The sequence below is a fragment of the Physella acuta genome, unplaced genomic scaffold, assembly GCF_028476545.2.
Source record: "Physella acuta isolate Inbredline_101_S28 unplaced genomic scaffold, ASM2847654v3 ptg000543l, whole genome shotgun sequence".
Lineage (NCBI taxonomy): Eukaryota > Metazoa > Mollusca > Gastropoda > Physidae > Physella > Physella acuta.
In genome coordinates this window covers 403223-421483 of record NW_026732062.1, presented here as the reverse complement: position 1 = coordinate 421483, position 18261 = coordinate 403223, and the positions used below count along the sequence as shown (strand labels likewise).

General features: G+C 38.7%; 1 protein-coding gene across 1 annotated transcript; it reads right to left on the bottom strand.

Annotated features, from left to right (window-relative positions):
• Positions 1 to 7878: 7878 nt before the first annotated feature.
• Positions 7879 to 16610, bottom strand: LOC131946017 (uncharacterized). The gene is made up of 5 exons (XM_059306647.1): positions 16481 to 16610; positions 14231 to 14322; positions 12528 to 12733; positions 8322 to 8545; positions 7879 to 7927 (listed from the first exon to the last, which is right to left on the bottom strand). The coding sequence occupies exons 2-5, from the start codon at positions 14280 to 14282 to the stop codon at positions 7879 to 7881; spliced, it is 531 nt and encodes a 176-aa protein (XP_059162630.1). The 5' UTR covers positions 14283 to 14322; positions 16481 to 16610.
• Between the last annotated feature and the right edge of the window lie 1651 nt (positions 16611 to 18261).

Below are 18261 nucleotides of genomic sequence, written 5' to 3'. Positions count from 1 at the left end.
CTTTAAATAAATGTGTGATTAACAGTCTGTCTGCAATAAAAAATTATTCTCTACCTACATACTATTTTACAGCCCCCCATATAAAGCAGTTTCCTTACAGTAAGAAATCAGACAAATTAACAAATAAATATTCAAACATGTAAACAAAGTTGACTTTTAGTAGTATTAGATAGATAATTTAACAACAAAAAAAACTGTTCTAAACATTTTTATTCTTTATAATTTAAGACAAAAAAACTGTTCTAAATGATTTTAACTTTGATAATGTAAGACAAACAAGTTAATTAAAAAGTCTAGTGACAATTTTAGCGCAATTTCCTTATGTTATCTAAAAATAGCTCTGTCGTAGCGTAAATCAAGAGCAGGGTTAGTAAAACCATTGGTTAGTTATTAAAACGTTTTTTATTAAAAAAAAAATTTCAGTATTTTACATGTTTTATTTACAATAGAGTTACATGACTAAAAACCATTGCGCGCCTAGCTACTGAACGTGATGACGAAGCCATAGAACGTGATGGTGCAGCTATTGAACGTGATGACGCGTGTGGTGTGGTTGGAAAAAATGCCTACTAATTCGGTCCAAATTTTAATTAATTCAAAAAATTTTTTGTGACCGAACGAAAGGATATTTTTGAAAACTTTCTTCGGCAATATTGTTCTAAATTATGGCAGGAATCGATTGGTACATGTTTCAAGTCGCTAAGTGGTCTGGTTGCCGAGATATGGGCTAAAAACTGCTTTTTTTCGAGGTTTTTTGGCTTTTCCGGGAAATCCATGAAAGAAACCCGGAATTTTTATAGCCTATGTTCATCCTCGTAACTTGCTTAACATAATTGCTTTTGGAACTAGTCATCGATATTGCTTCGTTGAGGAGGAGATACGACTTAAAGCTGCGGACACACATCCATCCATTCATTCATTCATACATTCATACATCCAGAAATGACGGGTTAATAAACGCAATTCTCCAGAATGGAAATTGCGCTAAAAACTGTTCGAAATTATTTTAGTCTTGACAATTTTACGACAAAGAAAAAAACAACTGTTCTAAACATTTCGCCTTAGCTTCCACAGTATTTCAAATATTTCTGACAAGGGTGTGGCCTCAGATACCTGCATGTGGCTGTGGTAAGGTGGGTTGTCGAATACCTGTAGGTAAACAATAATCATACATCATTAGGTGGTAAACAATTATCACACATCGTTAGGAGTAAAACAATAATCAGACAAGGACAAGGACAATGCTCCTTCTTTAAAAAACGGAACGTAGGAAATTTAAATGAAAATATCTTTATTAATTATTTGACGTATGTGTTTCTATCTTGTGATATCTTGTGATATGTCATTCGCTGTGATATCTTGATGTATGTGATTCGATTGTGTGACATACACGCCACATTGAATCATATACGAACCCTAACCCTAATACACGCCGCATTGAACCACATACTAACAAACCCTTTAATACACGCCACATTGAATCATATACGAACCCTAACCCTAATACACGCCGCATTGAACCACATACTAACAAACCCTTTAATACACGCCACATTGAATCATATACGAACCCTAACCCTAATACACGCCGCATTGAACCACATACTAACAAACCCTTTAATACACGCCGCATTGAACCACATACTAACAAACCCTTTAATACACGCCGCATTGAACCACATACTAACAAACCCTTTAATACACGCCGCATTGAACCACATACTAACAAACCCTTTAATACACACCGCATTGAACCACATACTAACAAACCCTTTAATACACACCGCATTGAACCACATACTAACAAACCCTTTAATACACGCCGCATTGAACCACATACTAACAAACCCTTTAATACACGCCGCATTGAACCACATACTAACAAACCCTTTAATACACGCCGCATTGAACCACATACTAACAAACCCTTTAATACACACCGCATTGAACCACATACTAACAAACCCTTTAATACACGCCGCATTGAACCACATACTAACAAACCCTTTAATACACGCCGCATTGAACCACATACTAACAAACCCTTTAATACACGCCGCATTGAACCACATACTAACAAACCCTTTAATACACGCCGCATTGAACCACATACTAACAAACCCTTTAATACACGCCGCATTGAACCACATACTAACAAACCCTTTAATACACGCCGCATTGAACCACATACTAACAAACCCTTTAATACACGCCGCATTGAACCACATACTAACAAACCCTTTAATACACGCCGCATTGAACCACATACTAACAAACCCTTTAATACACGCCGCGTTGAACCACATACTAACAAACCCTTTAATACACACCGCATTGAACCACATACTAACAAACCCTTTAATACACGCCGCATTGAACCACATACTAACAAACCCTTTAATACACGCCGCATTGAACCCCATACTAACAAACCCTTTAATACACGCCGCATTGAACCCCATACTAACAAACCCTTTAATACACGCCGCATTGAACCACATACTAACAAACCCTTCAATACACGCCGCATTGAACCCCATACTAACAAACCCTTTAATACACGCCGCATTGAACCACATACTAACAAACCCTTTAATACACGCCGCATTGAACCACATACTAACAAACCCTTTAATACACGCCGCATTGAACCACATACTAACAAACCCTTTAATACACGCCGCATTGAACCACATTCTAACAAACCCTTTAATACACGCCGCATTGAACCCCATACTAACAAACCCTTTAATACACGCCGCATTGAACCACATACTAACAAACCCTTTAATACACACCGCATTGAACCACATACTAACAAACCCTTTAATACACGCCGCATTGAACCACATACTAACAAACCCTTTAATACACGCCGCATTGAACCACATACTAACAAACCCTTTAATACACGCCGCATTGAACCACATACTAACAAACCCTTTAACCCTTTCAGGACCACAAAGATTGGCCGCATGATTTCAGATATCTGTGCACTCATTTAGTAGTAAAATGACACGTAGAATTTAAGAATGTTAACTTTTTTTCGATGTCTTAAATAGTTTTTGAGATACAGCATGGGACATTTGTGTCACTATGGGCGCCAAGGGAAAATTATTGCGTTGTGAGTCATGTCAATATTCTTATTTTAAAAGTGATAGAGCGTTTCTTTGTTGATCTGGTACATTAGAAAGTGAAAATATCAGTAATGAGAACACAAGTATGTTCTTTATAAGTGTATAGTCATCTATGAATGGAGTTTTTGGAAGCAGTCACGTGATGTTTTGTAACACATGCAAACATGGTTGACATCACCCACGTTGTCCTCTCTGAACATCAATCTTTTCTGTTGCACATATGCTTAACTCATGGATTTTTTTCTTTCTTTCATTTATCAACCTGTGTTCAGGTTGTGGGGTTGAAGTTAACTTATTGCCTCTCACGTTATGAGGTGATATTTCTTTCATGTAATCCCTACATGGGAGCTCTCGCTATCTTTTGCATTTTTTTTAAATTTTGGCATCGCATTGTAGCTAGCGTTGAATTCTTGTCACAGTTACGTATTATTGGCTTTTTGTCTTCAAATCTTTATCTTGGCATCACATTATCAACGTATGAAACATGGAGATCAGGTTCAGTGGACTAGTAGTGTTCAAAGTTTAGAAGTACATGGTATCCCATCACAAGTTTTATTCTCAAAATGGTACAGATGTCTTGCGTATGAGTTGAAAAGGAATCCCGTACTGTAGCATGTACAGTTTACTATGATCGATAATCAGATCTACCAAGCACTCAAAATAACAAGGGTTTAATTGCCGAAAAAATTGGGATCTTTATTTCAATCTATATCTATTGTCCATTCTCCATAACCATTGTCAATAACATTTATTTGAGACTGTGTTTTCAGAAGCCTCTAGTGGAAAATAATATCTTGCTCTAGGTTTTTTTTCAATTCTCACAGGGACGTTTGGTTGTTCATGTTTTGGGCAAGTCTAGACCTGTTGATGATAATGATATGTGTCAGCTTCGGGTCTAGGATATTACCACCTGTCAAATACCTCCCCCCCCCTTATGCTGAAGAACCCTGATCTTAACCCCAAACTGTAAGCATATAACTAACCCTAACTCAAACTCTAAACCTACATTTAACCCTAACACAAGCCCTAACCCTAACATAACCCTTGTCCTAATTTATCCATAACTGGACGAGTGGTAATATCTCCGGGGTGGTAATATCGGGTGAGGGGAGAGTGTGAATGAGTAGTAATTGTCACTATTAACTATTAATACATGCCACATTGAATCACATACTGGAAGTGGCATTGTAATTGTGGAATGATCGAAATCGAGAAACTTTCAAAATGTTGACACTTTACACAGAGATCTGAGTTGGTGAACACAACTTTTATCTGTGATTTGTGAGTCTGTGTGTCTGTGTGTCTGTATGTGTTGCTGAACACAACTTTTATCTGTGATTTGTGAGTCTGTGTGTCTGTGTGTCTGTATGTGTTGCTGAACACAACTTTTATCTGTGATTTGTGTGTCTGTGTATGTGAGTAAACCCAGTAATTTGAGTATCACTTTACTAAAAAATACACACACACATATATATATATATATATATATATATATATATATATATATATATATATATAATCCATAATATATATTTAATCCATTCCGGATGTTTCAGCTTTTGCGCGATTTCCGGAAATGGTACTTTATTCCGGTCACTCAAAAACCTTGAGAACTTTATACGTGTATACAATTTTCATTAAGAAGATTGTATGTTGTTTCGAAAACTGATACGGTTTTTATACCAGACTTGTGTCCCAGTTCTATGGCCCATTCTATTGGAGTCCAAGCTTAACCGCTACTGTCACAGAGGGATACGAGTAAGTCTAGGGGAGCTAACTACAACAGTGTAATTATGTCAAGATTTAGGTTTGCAGCACCAAACCTACTATACATTGAATGTAAACACGTAACGATTTAGGTTCGCATCACGAATCCCCTTATACCTTGATGTTTGGGAAATGTTGGTCGAGAAACATGCAAGCAGTTACCAGTCGTTTGCTAAGCTAGCTATTGGCCTAGTGTCGCTTTATGCTTACAATTTTAAAAATAAATATCACGACTATAATATGTTCTAGAAATCGTAATGTATATATATATATATATATATATATATATATATATATATATATATATATATATTTATATATATATATATATATATATATATATATATATATATATATATATATAAATAAACATCGTTATTTATAAGGCAAGAATTCAACACAAGTGGACATAACCTAATGAATTGTGTCCATATACCAGTAACTACTATGTATCGTTTTGTCCCTACAACACATCGCATATTCCGTAACATAACAATTGTAAGGCCAATCACACACAATGTAACATTAAGTGTCATAATGTAGTAACTCATCATAGACTGGTCCTGTAACATAAAGGGCAGTAACACATCATAGACTGGACCTGTAACATTAAGGGCAGTAACTCATCATAGACTGGACCTGTAACATTAAGGGCAGTAACTCATCATAGACTGGACCTGTAACATTAAGGGCAGTAACTCATCATAGACTGGACCTGTAACATTAAGGGCAGTAACTCATCATAGACTGGACCTGTAACATTAAGGGCAGTAACTCATCATAGACTGGACCTGTAACATAAAGGGCAGTAACTCATCATAGACTGGACCTGTAACATTAAGGGCAGTAACTCATCATAGACTGGACCTGTAACATTAAGGGCAGTAACTCATCATAGACTGGACCTGTAACATTAAGGGCAGTAACTCATCATAGACTGGACCTGTAACATTAAGGGCAGTAACTCATCATAGACTGGACACGTAACATTAAGGGCAGTAACTCATCATAGACTGGACCTGTAACATTAAGGGCAGTAACTCATCATAGACTGGACCTGTAACATTAAGGGCAGTAACTCATCATAGACTGGACCTGTAACATTAAGGGCAGTAACTCATCATAGACTGGACCTGTAATATTAAGGGCAGTAACTCATCATAGACTGGACCTGTAACATTAAGGGCAGTAACTCATCATAGACTGGACCTGTAACATTAAGGGCAGTAACTCATCATAGACTGGACCTGTAACATTAAGGGCAGTAACTCATCATAGACTGGACCTGTAACATTAAGGGCAGTAACTCATCATAGACTGGACCTGTAATATTAAGGGCAGTAACTCATCATAGACTGGACCTGTAACATTAAGGGCAGTAACTCATCATAGACTGGACCTGTAACATTAAGGGCAGTAACTCATCATAGACTGGACCTGTAACATTAAGGGCAGTAACTCATCATAGACTGGACCTGTAACATTAAGGGCAGTAACAAGCGACCTGCAAATTGTTACATGGGATGGGAATGCCTTCCTGTCACAATTCAGGTGGGGGCGGGACACAAATAATTTATTCAGTTATAACACCTACCTCCCTGTGCAATTCTTTCTAAGCCTTCTATTGCGATTGCAAGTTGCTGTTGAAGAGAGGATTTGGTGTCTTAACATTCTTGTATCTAGTAAGCGGAAAAAAAATATTAAAATTCAAATCATGAACAGAGAAGTTTCTCTAATATACTTAATATATATTAATTTGGCAACAGATCAAAAACTCAAACACCAAAGCAAATACAAACACAAATGCAAAAGAAAACAAACGCAAACACACGCAAACTCAAACAATACGTAAACACAACAAAAACATAAGCGGAAACATAAAAGAAAACACAACGCAAACACAAATACAAAAGCATACGAAAACACAAATACAAACACAAAAGAAAACAAAAACGGACAAACGCAAATTCAAATACAAACGCAAACACAAAAGAAAACACAAAATCAAAGAAAAATGTGAACAGAACGCAAAAAAACAGACACAAAAGAAATAGTTAAATGGCTACATACCTCTTTTTCCATCCGTGCCAACCTTAATTCATTCTGCGGTTCTGCTAAAAAAATTATTATTATTATTATATTATATTATATTTTGTTGTGTTGTGTACTGTACAACTGTACTGTATTGTATTGCTAGAGATATCGAGACAAAAAGAGAGACCTTCTGTGTTTGTTCCAGCAGCTACGGTTGACTTCGAGTCCTTTCTGCATAGTTTTACGTACATTGTAAATGTTACGCCAAACGTGACAGCAAATAAAACGATCACACCAATTAATATATATACAATGATATATATATCTGTTCCTCCATTGCCTGAGGAAAACAATGTAAATGAAGGTAGGGGGGCCTAGTATTATTAAGGATAGGCACCACGGATTGAATATTTTAACACATTTCGGGGTTTTTAATAAGTTCATATGTTTATAGTTGTTAAACTACAGACAAAAATAATATATAGCCGTCAATAGCAGTACTGGTTGCCATGGAAACCGCGAAATGTTGAATCGCGGTGGGGTGGGGTGGAGGGGCGTGTCTAGCCTCAAGGCAGATAATTAGATCTTTTACTTACATGTGAAATTTCATTTATCTGTCTGAAATAGTACTCAAGTTATAAATCAATTAAAGGTTTTAATTAAGAAGCTGTTTTTTTCTGCAGCTATTAAAATATTGAAAAATACTATAATATTGAAAGAAAGCTGCCACCCCCAAGAAATAAGCCAATTCCCAGTTTAGCCTGTATTTTTTCTCCCACTTTTTATGTTTGATATTACTGTTAATTACTGTAAAGACGTGTGACCTGTTATTTTTTTTTTTAAAAAGGGAGTTATTTAAATCAAAACACTGCCAGCGCTTTATTTCCTGGATCTTTGTTGTTGGGACCAGGCTTGTCCACGCTAGTAGCCCACCATGTCCTTAATCTATGACGAGGATCTCGGGGATAAGTTGAATCAAGTAGAAACTCCTGACAATTGCATCAAGTAGAAACTCATGACAATTGAATCAAGTAGAAACTCCTGACAATTGAATCAACTAGAAACTCCTGACAATTGAATCAAGTAGAAACTCCTGACAATTGAAACAAGTAGAAACTCCTGACAATTGAATAGAGGATAAATGTCTGACAACTGAATCAAGTAGAAACTCCTGACAACTGAATCAAGTAGAAGCTCCTGACAATTGAATCAAGTAGAAATCCCCGAATCAAGTAGTACTCTTAAACTCCGTGCTGATCGCCCAATTAATAGAGCCTGTTGCTTAAGTAGTCAAAAAACATAATTCAATTAAATTAAAACACTTGACATAACCCCTAGTTTTACCCAAGCTAAACTATATGTAATACGTAAGACAATGCTAACTGTTCCATACCATGAACATCATCAGGCCAAAAGACATTGCTGACCACTTGTCCCAACTCTGTATTATTCTCCATGATTTTGGCAGTGAGTCGATACGCCAGGGTCGGGGTGGCAAGGAACCAGATGACGGTCGGGTGACAAGTGGAGCAGTCGCACTTGTGCTGGTTAAGTGAGCTGTTCCCACAGGTGCTCATCTGGCAGGGGTACGCGAACAGTTGGCACGTCTGGGGAAACACGGGATACACGGTAGCGTAGCGAGGGGGGGGGGGGGCGGGGGGGCATATGTCCCCGGGCGCCCACCTTTTTAGTGGGCGCCAAAATGGGTTGGAAAAATAAATTGAAAGGTTGAGGGGGGTGAAAATTGAAAGTTTGAGGGGGGGGGGTGCAAATCGAAATCACGAGGGGGGGGGGTGCAAATCGAAAAGTTTGTCCCCGGGCGCCGGGAAGGGTCGCTACGCCTCTGATGTGTTACACAGGGTACACACGGGGCATATATTGTGTAGCCTTGGGATGATATAGAGAGCAGAGTATACACGGGGCATATATTGTGTAGCCTTGGGATGATACAGAGAGCAGAATATACACATGGCATATATTGTGTAGCCTTGGGATGATACAGAGAGCAGAATATACACGAGGCATATATTGTGTAGCCTTGGGATGATACAGAGAGCAGGATATACACGGGGCATATATTGTGTAGCCTTTGGATGATACAGAGAGCAGAATATACACGGGGCATATATTGTGTAGCCTTGGGATGATACAGAGAGCAGAGTATACACGGGGCATATATTGTGTAGCCTTGGGATGATACAGAGAGCAGGATATACACGGGGCATATATTGTGTAGCATTGGGATGATACAGAGAGCAGAGTATACACGGGGCATATATTGTGTAGCCTTGGGATGATACAGAGAGCAGAGTATACACGGGGCATATTTTGTGTAGCCTTGGGATGATACAGAGAGCAGAATATATACGGGGCATATATTGTGTAGCCTTTGGATGATACAGTGAGCAGAATATACACGGGGCATATATTGTGTAGCCTTGGGATGATACAGAGAGCAGAATATACACGGGGCATATATTGTGTAGCCTTGGGATGATACAGAGAGCAGAGTATACACGGGGCATATATTGTGTAGCCTTGGGATGATACAGAGAGCAGGGTATACACGGGGCATATATTGTGTAGCCTTGGGATGATACAGAGAGCAGAATATACACGGGGCATATATTGTGTAGCCTTGGGATGATACAGAGAGCAGAGTATACACGGGGCATATATTGTGTAGCCTTGGGATGATACAGAGAGCAGAGTATACACGGGGCATATATTGTGTAGCCTTGGGATGATACAGAGAGCAGAGTATACACGGGGCATATATTGTGTAGCCTTGGGATGATACAGAGAGCAGAGTATACACGGGGCATATATTGTGTAGCCTTGGGATGATACAGAGAGCAGAGTATACACGGGGCATATATTGTGTAGCCTTGGGATGATACAGAGAGCAGAGTATACACGGGGCATATATTGTGTAGCCTTGGGATGATACAGAGAGCAGAATATACACGGGGCATATATTGTGTAGCCTTGGGATGATACAGAGAGCAGGATATACACGGGGCATATATTGTGTAGCCTTTGGATGATACAGAGAGCAGGGTATACACGGGGCATATATTGTGTAGCCTTGGGATGATACAGAGAGCAGGATATACACGGGGCATATATTGTGTAGCCTTGGGATGATACAGAGAGCAGAGTATACACGGGGCATATATTGTGTAGCCTTGGGATGATACAGAGAGCAGGATATACACGGGGCATATATTGTGTAGCCTTGGGATGATACAGAGAGCAGGGTATACACGGGGCATATATTGTGTAGCCTTGGGATGATACAGAGAGCAGAATATACACGGGGCATATATTGTGTAGCCTTGGGATGATACAGAGAGCAGAGTATACACGGGGCATATATTGTGTAGCCTTGGGATGATACAGAGAGCAGGGTATACACGGGGCATATATTGTGTAGCAGAATATATACGGGGCATATATTGTGTAGTCTTGGGATGATACAGTGAGCAGAGTATATACGGGGCATATATTGTGTAGCCTTGGGATGATACAGAGAGCAGTGTATACACGGGGCATATATTGTGTAGCCTTGGGATGATACAGAGAGCAGAGTATACACGGGGCATATATTGTGTAGCCTTGGGATGATACAGAGAGCAGGGTATACACGGGGCATATATTGTGTAGCAGAATATATACGGGGCATATATTGTGTAGTCTTGGGATGATACAGTGAGCAGAGTATATACGGGGCATATATTGTGTAGCCTTGGGATGATACAGAGAGCAGTGTATACACGGGGCATATATTGTGTAGCCTTGGGATGATACAGAGAGCAGAACATACACGGGGCATATATTGTGTAGCCCTTGGATGATACAGAGAGCAGGATATACACGGGGCATATATTGTGTAGCCTTGGGATGATACAGAGAGCAGGATATACACGGGGCATATATTGTGTAGCCTTGGGATGATACAGAGAGCAGAACATACACGGGGCATATATTGTGTAGCCTTGGGATGATACAGAGAGCAGAATATACACGGGGCATATATTGTGTAGTCTTGGGATGATACAGAGAGCAGGATATACACGGGGCATATATTGTGTAGTCTTGGGATGATACAGAGAGCAGAATATACACGGGGCATATATTGTGTAGCCTTGGGATGATACAGAGAGCAGAATATACACGGGGCATATATTGTGTAGCCTTGGGATGATATAGAGAGCAGAGTATACACGGGGCATATATTGTGTAGCCTTGGGATGATATAGAGAGCAGAATATACACGGGGCATATATTGTGTAGCCTTGGGATGATATAGAGAGCAGAATATACACGGGGCATATATTGTGTAGCCTTGGGATGATATAGAGAGCAGAATATACACGGGGCATATATTGTGTAGCCTTGGGATGATATAGAGAGCAGAATATACACGGGGCATATATTGTGTAGCCTTGGGATGATATAGAGAGCAGAGTATACACGGGGCATATATTGTGTAGCCTTGGTATGATATAGAGAGCAGAGTATACACGGGGCATATATTGTGTAGCCTTGGGATGATATAGAGAGCAGAGTATACACGGGGCATATATTGTGTAGCCTTGGGATGATACAGAGAGCAGAACATACACGGGGCATATATTGTGTAGCTTGGGATAATACAGAGAGCAGAATATACACGGGGCATATATTGTGTAGCCTTGGGATGATATAGAGAGCAGAATATACACGGGGCATATATTGTGTAGCCTTGGGATGATATAGAGAGCAGAATATACACGGGGCATATATTGTGTAGCCTTGGGATGATATAGAGAGCAGAGTATACACGGGGCATATATTGTGTAGCCTTGGGATGATATAGAGAGCAGAGTATACACGGGGCATATATTGTGTAGCCTTGGGATGATATAGAGAGCAGAGTATACACGGGGCATATATTGTGTAGCCTTGGGATGATATAGAGAGCAGAGTATACACGGGGCATATATTGTGTAGCCTTGGGATGATATAGAGAGCAGAACATACACGGGGCATATATTGTGTAGCTTGGGATAATACAGAGAGCAGAATATACACGGGGCATATATTGTGAAGCCTTGGGATGATACAGAGAGCAGAACATACACGGGGCATATATTGTGTAGCTTGGGATAATACAGAGAGCAGAATATACACGGGGCATATATTGTGTAGCTTGGGATAATACAGAGAGCAGAATATACACGGGGCATATATTGTGTAGTCTTGGGATCAAGAAGATTAACGCTAGGATTATGGAAAGTTGAAGTTTCGGGAGAACAAAGCATTAGCCAAACACGCCAACTAGAAATGTCACAAACACGCCAACTAGAAATGTCACAAACACGCCAACTAGAAATGTCACAAACACAAAAACTAGAAATGTCACAAACACAAAAACTAGAAATGTCACAATCTCGCCAACTAAAAATGTCACAAACACGTCAACTAGAAATGTCACAAACTCGCCAACTAGAAATGTCACAAACTCGCTAACTAAAAATGTCACAAACACGCCAACTAGAAATGTCACAAACACGCTAACTAGAAATGTCACAAATGGCTACCCACCTCTTGCCATGATGACGATTGGCGACAGTCCGCACTTGGATCACATTGAAGCAAAGTGACGTGGGTGCACCTGCCCTCTTTGCTCGCAGCTCTGTCTTTGAAAGTCCCAATCACTAAGCCAGTGTTCTTGCAGTTGGAGTCGTTCGTGCATTCCTTCTCATAGCCGACAATACTCAGATCAAGGGAACCAGTGCTACTGACGACATCTGTGTATAACAACATCAAATACTTATGGGGCTGGGCTCAGTGGCGTAGCCAGGATCGTCTCATGGGGTGTGGGGCTCAAATTTTTTCCCGCAATATAAATGTATATATCAGAGGCGTAGCGTCCCTCCCTGGCCCCCGAGGACAAACTTTTGATTTGCACCCCCCCTCAAAATTTTCATTTGCACCCTCCTCAAACTTTTCATTTGCACCCCCCTCAAACTTTTCATTTGCACCCCCCTCAAAATTTTCATTTGCACCCCCTCAAACTTTTCATTTGCACCCCCCCTCCATCAAACTTTTCATTTGCTCCCTCCCCCTCAGACTTTCGATTTTGCACCCCCCGCTCAACCTTAATGTATCTACCTAGGGTCTATGGGTGGGGGGGGGGGGGGGGTCAGAACCCCTAACTCCCCCTGCCTACGCCACTGGCTGAGCTAGAATTATGGCGAGGTTTAACTGTTAGGGCTGGGCTAGAGTTATGACGAGGTTTAACTTATAGGGCTGGGCTTGAATTATGGCGAGGTTTAACGTAACGGATCAGGTCTAGACTACTTCTCAGTTTAACTTTAGTGTAGGAGTATTGTTATGTTTAACTTTAGCGTATGAGTATTGTAATGTTTAACTTTAGTGTAAGAATATTGTTATGTCTAACTGTAGCGTATGAGTATTGTAATGTTTAACTTTAGTGTAAGAATATTGTTATGTTTAACACTTTAGTATAGGAATTTTGTTATGTTTAATGTAGTGTAGGAGTATTGTTATGTTTAACTTTTGTGTAGTAATATTGTTATGTTTAACTTTAGTGTAGGAGTATTGTTATGTTTAACTTTAGTGTAGGTATATTGTTATGTTTAACTTTAGTATAGGAATATTGTTATGTTTAACTTTAGTGTATGAATATTGTTATGTATAACTTTAGGAGTTAAATCGTTGTCTAGTTTAGCGTTGGAGCTTCAGTCAGATTTCGGTTAAGTTTAAAAAGAACATCACCTATATGAATTGTGATATCAGCCTTTTATTCTGACAATATTTTTTTCTGAATTAAAGTCATTTACATACAGTATAAAATCTGTCCTACATTTTCTGTATCTGAGTACACTTACATACAGTATAAAATGTGTCCTACATTTTCTGTATCTGACTACACTTACATACAGTATAAAATCTGTCCTACATTTTCAGTATCTGATTACACTTACATACAGTATAAAATATGTCCTACATTTTCAGTATCTGATTACACTTACATACAGTATAAAATCTGTCCTACATTTTCAGTATCTGATTACACTTACATACAGTATAAAATCTGTCCTACATTTTCAGTATCTGATTACACTTACATACAGTATAAAATATGTCCTACATTTTCAGTATCTGATTACACTTACATACAGTATAAAATATGTCCTACATTTTCTGTATCTGAGTACACTTACATATAGTTTAAAATGTGTCCCACATATTCACTATCTGACTACATGAAACTCACATACCGGGTAGAAAACCAAGGCAGATGAGCAGAGCAAACTTGAACATTTTCTCCATGAGTTCACGTCTTGTAACCAGAGTTGTCGCCCACCAAAATCTAGAAAATTATAGTAAAGAATTAAAGTGTTAATTTGGTCCACACTGTAATCAGCACTATATCCAGTTTGGTGGACCTATCGATTTATTTCTCTAGCATGGTGGGCCTATAGATTTATTCCTCTAGCATGGTGGGCCTATAGATTTATTTCTCTAGCATGGTGGGCCTATAGATTTATTTCTCTAGCATGGTGGGCCTATAGATTTATTTCTCTAGCATTGTGAGCCTATAGATTTATTCCTCTAGCATTGTGGGCCTATAGATTTATTTATCTAGCATTGTGAGCCTATATGTTTATTCATCTAGCATGGTGGGCCTATAGATTTATTCCTCTAGTATAGTGGGCCTATAGTTTTATTCCATTAGCATGTTGGGCATATGATGTACATGGCGTTAGTATATAAGCGCAGTGTTAAGATAATATAGGGATTAGCATTAAGTTTGGATTAAGTGATGTGATTTACGTGTCTGATGATTAACAGTTTTGCTTTAAATATATAACTAGACTACCCGTTATCTAGTTAGATAACTGTGGGTTTCGAGGGTCATCCATAAAAAACATCACGTCTGTCACTTATCGTCACAAAAAACCAGACCTCACATTCAAAAGGATGTTTTTTATCGAAAACACCAATTTCGGACTATCCCTTCATATACTGACGTCACAGGTGACCTACTCAACTCTACTTCACCTGCCCAGTGTGCCGCCAAGTTGCAGACATGTTTTTATCGTTTAAAAAAAATGATTTCAGCCGAGCATGTCTCTGGCCACACTATCCCTTCATATGCTTATGACAAAGAAACAGATGAACTCTACTTCACCTGTCCTGTATCCCGCCAAGTTCAGATAAGTAAATTTATCATTCACATCTAAAAAAAAAATTAAAAAAAAATTAACATTGACGTATTGGTCTAGAACCGCATGCAAGCTGATTACATTTATAACTTAGCTATTTAACTCGTGATGTCACTGATGATTTTTTTAATAGTATAGTTTAATACTTTGAGTCTCCTTATGCAACTTGATTTACGCGCGAAGATCTAGATCTAAGTCTAGTAGTAGTAACTTTCAAATTAAATTTTATCTTAAATTAGCCAATTACATAGCTAAACAAATATTTATATAAAATAATGAAGGTCTGAAATTATCTAGATCTAGATAGAATTATCTAGATCTAGATTCTACGACTCGTTTGCTTAATTTTAGTCTTAAGTCTAGTTTTTGTGTAACTCTTGCTAGATCTAGAATATAGATCTCATTATTAGACCTATTCTAGCTAGATAGATCTAGATCTAAATAGATAAATCACAAAGATTTATATCAAGTATTTAAGGACTAAAAAATGTATTATGATTATAACATGGATTGTATTTTTATCTAATTAATCTTTGTTATGTATCTAATTAATCTTTGGATTGACCTATATTCTAGATCTAGATCTATAAATAACTTTCTTGGCCACCTGATATTTTTAGATCTATAAATAGCTTCCTTGGACAGATTGTAGAGCTAGAGAAATTTATTGTAAAGCTAAATGAAAAAGACAGTTGAAAATTTATATAAGTGTTGGAACTTAATAAAAACAGCAAACGGACGTATTGTTAAAGTTATGGCCGACAGAAAATTAGCTTTAGAATGCGTTAAATTCTATGATGGAAGCCACTATCTTATTGTACTAAAAAGTAAACAAAACTTGTGACGTCACTATTCAGTCAAGGTAAAGCCATTGTTTGAAAAATTTAAAATTAATGTGGTTAATCTACCAATGAATAAATCAATAAATTAATTAACGTCTTTAAATAAATTTTTTATTAACAGTCTGTCTGAAAACATAAATTGTTCTCTACCTACATACTATTTTAAAGTTCTCCATATAGCGTAGATCCTCTACAGTAGTCAATCAGACAAACAAACAAATAAATATTCAAACATGTAAACAAACTTGAGTTTTAGTAGTATATAGATGATTATGTCATATACTTCCAGTGCTAGAGATTAAATGATGTTGTATTAGTGGTTTAGTTTAAGTGTGGGTTTTATTAGTTTTGATAGATTTAATAATTATGGATTAAGTTTATTGGGTTAAGTGTTTTTAAAATAGTATTTTAGCAACTGAGTTTCAAGAATCCAGCATTCGTGGCTAATTAAGTAGTTTACCTAACCAGTTGTGCCTTCTTCAATGGTTATAACATTATGATGTTTTATCCTTGATTTATGATGCTTTAATCCCTGAATTGTAATGTTTTGTTTCTCGGACTGCATGCACCATGTTAGCGATAATACGCGTCTTTTGCGCGGTCTGTTGTGTTGAATGAAAAACTATTTGGCTCGAGATTTCGGGAACTTCCGGAGGTCGTTTGAAGAAAGTGTATCTGTACAAGTACGCTTTAGTTGTGGTGTAATAACCACAGTTGGATTTTTTCAAATGAAGAAAAGGAACTGTCTCAAAATGTCAACATCATACGCAACCTCCAGAGCTTAACATTTTTGCAGTGCATTGTCTATACTGCTCATATTATAAACTTACAGATTTATTTCAAATAATTTTATATTTAAAAAAACAACGATTTAGTTGGAAAAAGAAAATTATCAAATTAGTAGAAATAAGCTGATTGAGCTGCAGTACCAGCTGACCCGCATCTTCATCAACTACTGGAGGAAGCAGCAACAGCACGAACCGTACCAGCTGACCCGCATCTTCATCAACTACTGGAGGAAGCAGCAACAGCAAGCACCGTACCAGCTGACCCGCATCTTCATCAACTACTGGAGGAAGCAGCAACAGCAAGCACCGTACCAGCTGACCCGCATCTTCATCAACTACTGGAGGAAGCAGCAACAACAACCACCGTACCAGCTGACCCACATCTTCATCAACTACTGGAGGAAGCAGCAACAGCACGAACCGTACCAGCTGCCAGAGGTCCACGTGCAGAGAATGCCCAGCGAGCTTGACCACCTGCTGGTGCGCGACCTGTTCTTGGACTACACCTTGATCTATCCTATGATGTTTATCGGCATCTTCAGCTTCACCGCCTCAGCCATTGTTGAGGAGCGGGAGACGAAGACCAAGGTCTAATCCTACTTGTGGCTGTATATATATATATATATATAATATACCCCCATTCTAGCTACTCTTTCCCCCCTTTCCGACAAAGTCGCCCCACTCTCAGTATGATAATCCCGTTTCAATTCCAATTGAGTGTCAGTTGATGTTGTTCCAACTACCTGCTATAACAACACATTGACGTAAGGCTGTAAATAAACATCAAAACACGTTCACATGACCACCACTCATACAGAGAAAACACGTTCACATGACCACCACTCATACAGAGAAAACAAGTTCACATGACCACCACTCATACAGAGAAAACACGTTCACATGACCACCACTCAAACAGAGAAAACACGTTCACATGACCACCACTCATACAGAGAAAACACGTTCACATGACCACCACTCACACAGAGAAAACACGTTCACATGACCACCACTCATACAGAGAAAACACGTTCACATGACCACCACTCATACAGAGGAAACACGTTCACATGACCACCACTCATACAGAGAAAACACGTTCACATGACCACCACTCATACAGAGAAAACACGTTCACATGACCACCACTCATACAGAGAAAACACGTTCACATGACCACCACTCACACAGAGAAAACACGTTCACATGACCACCACTCATACAGAGAAAACACGTTCACATGACCACCACTCATACAGAGAAAACACGTTCACATGACCACCACTCAAACAGAGAAAACACGTTCACATGACCACCACTCATACAGAGAAAACACGTTCACATGACCACCACTCACACAGAGAAAACACGTTCACATGACCACCACTCATACAGAGAAAACACGTTCACATGACCACCACTCATACAGAGAAAACACGTTCACATGACCATT